The sequence below is a fragment of the Sorghum bicolor genome, chromosome 5, assembly GCF_000003195.3.
Source record: "Sorghum bicolor cultivar BTx623 chromosome 5, Sorghum_bicolor_NCBIv3, whole genome shotgun sequence".
Taxonomy (NCBI): domain Eukaryota; kingdom Viridiplantae; phylum Streptophyta; class Magnoliopsida; order Poales; family Poaceae; genus Sorghum; species Sorghum bicolor.
Genome location: NC_012874.2, coordinates 58,879,448 through 58,883,560, shown reverse-complemented (window position 1 = coordinate 58,883,560; position 4,113 = coordinate 58,879,448). Strand labels below are relative to the sequence as shown.

General features: G+C 49.4%; 1 protein-coding gene across 1 annotated transcript; it reads left to right on the top strand.

Moving 5' to 3' along the window:
• On the top strand, positions 1,274–3,556 carry LOC8056976 (chalcone synthase 4). Its single transcript, XM_002450825.2, has 2 exons — positions 1,274–1,664; positions 2,312–3,556. Exons 1-2 carry the CDS (start codon positions 1,475–1,477, stop codon positions 3,325–3,327), a joined length of 1,206 nt encoding a protein of 401 aa, XP_002450870.1. The 5' UTR covers positions 1,274–1,474; the 3' UTR covers positions 3,328–3,556.

The following is a 4,113-nucleotide window of genomic DNA, read 5'->3' as shown; positions in this document are numbered from 1 at the left end:
CTACAGGCGGTTTTCCTAACAAAACCGCCTGTAGAAATCATGTATTTCTACAGGCGGTTCTCCTAAGAAACTGCCTATAAAAATCATATTTCTAGAGACGGTTTCTTAAGAAATCCGCCTGTAGAAATAATTTGAAATTAAATTTTTTGAGTTTTTCAAATGATCTCGTTTGAAAAAACCATCAAAATGAAAGTTGTAGATCTCGAAAAGTTATCAAACTTTGTAGTTGATAATTTTTCATTTGAAATCATCTTGTCGTCGAAAACTACGTTTGAATTTCTCAAATTTGAAATTCAAATTTTGTAAATGACCTCAGATGGAGAAACTAGCAATATAAAAGTTGTAGATCTTCAAAAGTTATGGAACTTTGTAGTTGATAACTTTTCTATTGAAATCCGTTTAGGCTCTCAAATAATCAATATATGCTCGGTTTAAGATAATATATGGGGAACTAAACTCTAATATAGACACAGTTGAGTGATAGGTGGAGTGGTAGAGGAGGCTATGCGCAAGGGCGAGGTTTTAGTTTTGAATCCCACCGGCCGCGGAGCACGCGATTTTACGAGAAAAAAAACGTGGGCTTTCCCCATAATTAAAATCTTTTTTTCTATTTTTAAAAGTCAATTTTGTATTTTTTATAAAATGATTTCTACAGGCGGTTCAGTTATGTGAACCGCCTGTAGAAATGAATTTCCATAGGTCTGTGGAAAAGTTTATTTCCACAGACCACCAGCGCAGGCGGTTCGTCAATCCAACTGTAGAAAAGAGTTGCGAACCGCTTGTATAATATCTCTCTATGTTGACTGTGTTATATGTGCCATGCAGGGAGCTATTCCCTGCCTATTTAACACAAACCCGAGAGCCCGAGAGAGGGTATCTGGTTCCACCTACTTTTACAGTACTGAATATGTTAGTAAAAGAAGAGAACTTGAAAGGATAATTCTCACATCTCTAGGTTTGGCCAATCTCACACAATAATCCACCATTTTTCAAACAAGCCGGTTAGTACCACGAAATTTGCCGAGATAATAAACTAAATTAAGGAGCCGCGCGCCACACTTCGACGCAAAGAAAAATATAAAAAAGAAAATTGGCAATAAGGTAGGGTGGGGAAAGAAGAATAAAAGCCAGAAACCATGTTAGACTTTGAATATTCCCACGTGATCACGTGGCTGACCGGCTGACGATGAAACCGGTAGTGAAGCGACCTTGACCGACCTACACGGTACACACCGCGCGGCTATATAACCACCCCGCGGGCTCCTCTGCCATTACAGCAAGCAACCAGCGCTCCCATCCCAGAGCTACTGGCCACAGCCGATCATCTTCCACAGCGCTCGCTCGCCGCCGAAGCTACCTCTCTGTCTCGCTGTGAAGATCCGGAAAGCCGGCCGGCGACCGATTGACGTGTCGAAGTAGCTAGCAGCCGATTGCCTCTGGTAGAACGTATAGAGAGAGAGAAGCGAGGGAGACGATGGCCGCCGCGACTGTGACCGTCGAGGAGGTGAGGAAGGCGCAGCGCGCGACGGGCCCGGCCACCGTGCTGGCGATCGGGACGGCGACGCCGGCCAACTGCGTGCACCAGGCGGACTACCCGGACTACTACTTCCGGATCACAAAGAGCGAGCACATGACCGAACTCAAGGAGAAGTTCAAGAGGATGTGTGAGTATCTCTTTAATTGTCTCTCTCATCTAGCTCTATTCTCCCCGTCTGTCGTCGTCGTCGTCTCCATCGTTCGCTCGCTCTACACATCAACCAGGAAGAAGCTTGTTGATGACTCACATCGTCGTCTCCTGCTTTTTCTTGTTTCATTCACGTCGGCATAGCAGCTTCCTCGTAGTTTTAAGTCCTCGCACCACTCACACACTTTATACCACTTACGACCAAGTTAATTACTCTGAATACTTTTTTTACCAGTGGAGACTACTCAACAGATTTCTACATACGGTCGTCTCTTCGTTTTTTACAGATTCCAAAAGTTTTTGAGCAAACAATTCAAAATATTTTTTTTGTTTTTTTCGAATTGAAATAAATTTCTTTTTGTCTTTCTCTAGCACTTTCTCCCCATCTGTCGTCGTCGTCGTCTCCATTGTTCGCTCGCTCGCTCTACACATCAATCAGCAAGAAGCTTGATCACTCACATCCTTCGCACGCCGTACCTAACCATCCCTTGCACGACTGGACCGGCCCTTCTCTTTTTTCGATTGATCTGTCGTTGCTCTGGAATGTCATGGCATGCCTTTGACGGACGACGATGTATACGGTGGTTTGATTCTGACTCTGACACGACTGTTTGTGTGCACGCGCAGGCGACAAGTCGCAGATCCGGAAGCGGTACATGCACCTGACGGAGGAGTATCTGGCGGAGAACCCCAACATGTGCGCGTACATGGCGCCGTCGCTGGACGCCCGCCAGGACATCGTGGTGGTGGAGGTGCCCAAGCTAGGCAAGGCCGCGGCGCAGAAGGCAATCAAGGAGTGGGGGCAGCCGAAATCCAAGATCACCCACCTCGTCTTCTGCACCACCTCCGGCGTCGACATGCCGGGCGCTGACTACCAGCTCACCAAGATGCTTGGCCTCCGGCCCTCCGTCAAACGCCTGATGATGTACCAGCAGGGGTGCTTCGCGGGCGGCACGGTGCTGCGCGTGGCCAAGGACCTCGCCGAGAACAACCGCGGAGCGCGTGTCCTGGTGGTGTGCTCCGAGATCACTGCCGTCACATTCCGGGGACCCTCCGAGTCCCACCTCGACTCCATGGTCGGGCAGGCGCTGTTCGGTGATGGCGCGGCGGCGGTTATTGTCGGTGCTGACCCCGACGAGCGTGTGGAACGCCCGCTGTTCCAGCTCGTGTCGGCATCACAGACCATCCTCCCAGACTCTGAGGGCGCCATCGATGGCCACCTCCGTGAGGTCGGGCTCACGTTCCACCTGCTCAAGGACGTGCCCGGGCTCATCTCCAAGAACATCGAGCGCTCGTTGGAGGAGGCGTTCAAGCCACTAGGGATCACCGACTACAACTCCATCTTCTGGGTGGCGCACCCCGGTGGGCCAGCAATCCTGGACCAGGTGGAGGCCAAGGTCGGGCTAAAGAAGGAGCGGATGCGCGCGACGCGACATGTCCTGTCCGAATACGGCAACATGTCTAGCGCCTGCGTGCTCTTCATCCTCGACGAGATGCGCAAGCGCTCTGCCGAGGATGGCCAGGCCACCACCGGTGAAGGCTTGGACTGGGGTGTCCTCTTCGGCTTCGGCCCCGGGCTCACCGTTGAGACCGTCGTGCTCCATAGCGTCCCCATTACCACCGGCGCAGCCATCACCGCCTGAAATGCTCCAGACACGGTGGAGTGGACAGGTCTCTTTCTAGAGTCCATTACATGGTAATTATTATTTTTTTAAGTGTCAACGGGGAGGGAGAGTTTCCCCAACCTCAAATTTGTATTAAGTGATTTTGGCTGAGAAGGCTACCAGACAATAAAGCTTTGACATCAGCGTTTTTCCCTAAGGATAACTACATTTATTGCTGTTTGGAAAATATTACACTAAGAGTAAGCAATTTGGCGCCATCTCCTCCCGGAACATCACCAGAGCTAGCTTGTTCAGAAGCTGGTTGGTACACTCAACTCCAACAGAAAACAGTGTTCAAGCGAGCGCCAAGGGCGGTTCTAGAGTAGTAGCTGGGGGGACAGCTGTCCCCCCAAATTTTTTTAAAAACATTTAATATGTATACTCTTTAATAATATATACATGTAGTACATTGTTATACATAATTACTAGTCTACTCAGCTTATATAACAACCTTAACACTCTATATTCACAACTATTTTATCACCATTTTGTGATCTAATTATGTTATGTGCATATCGATGAACTATATCGTTTTTGTTCGTACCCCATGATTAAAATCCTAGCTCCGCCACTGGCGAGCGCTAGTTCTCCTTCATCTGGGCGGCGGCGGTGGCCCTGCCGTCGGCCACCTCACCGGCTTCGACATCGACCACCGTGCAACACGTGGGTGCCCAGAATGGCGAGGTGGTGAGCTAATCTGCCGCTGGTCGGCCGTTGGGACGACGAGTACATCTCGCTGCCGTGAGCCGTACGTTCCATGATCTC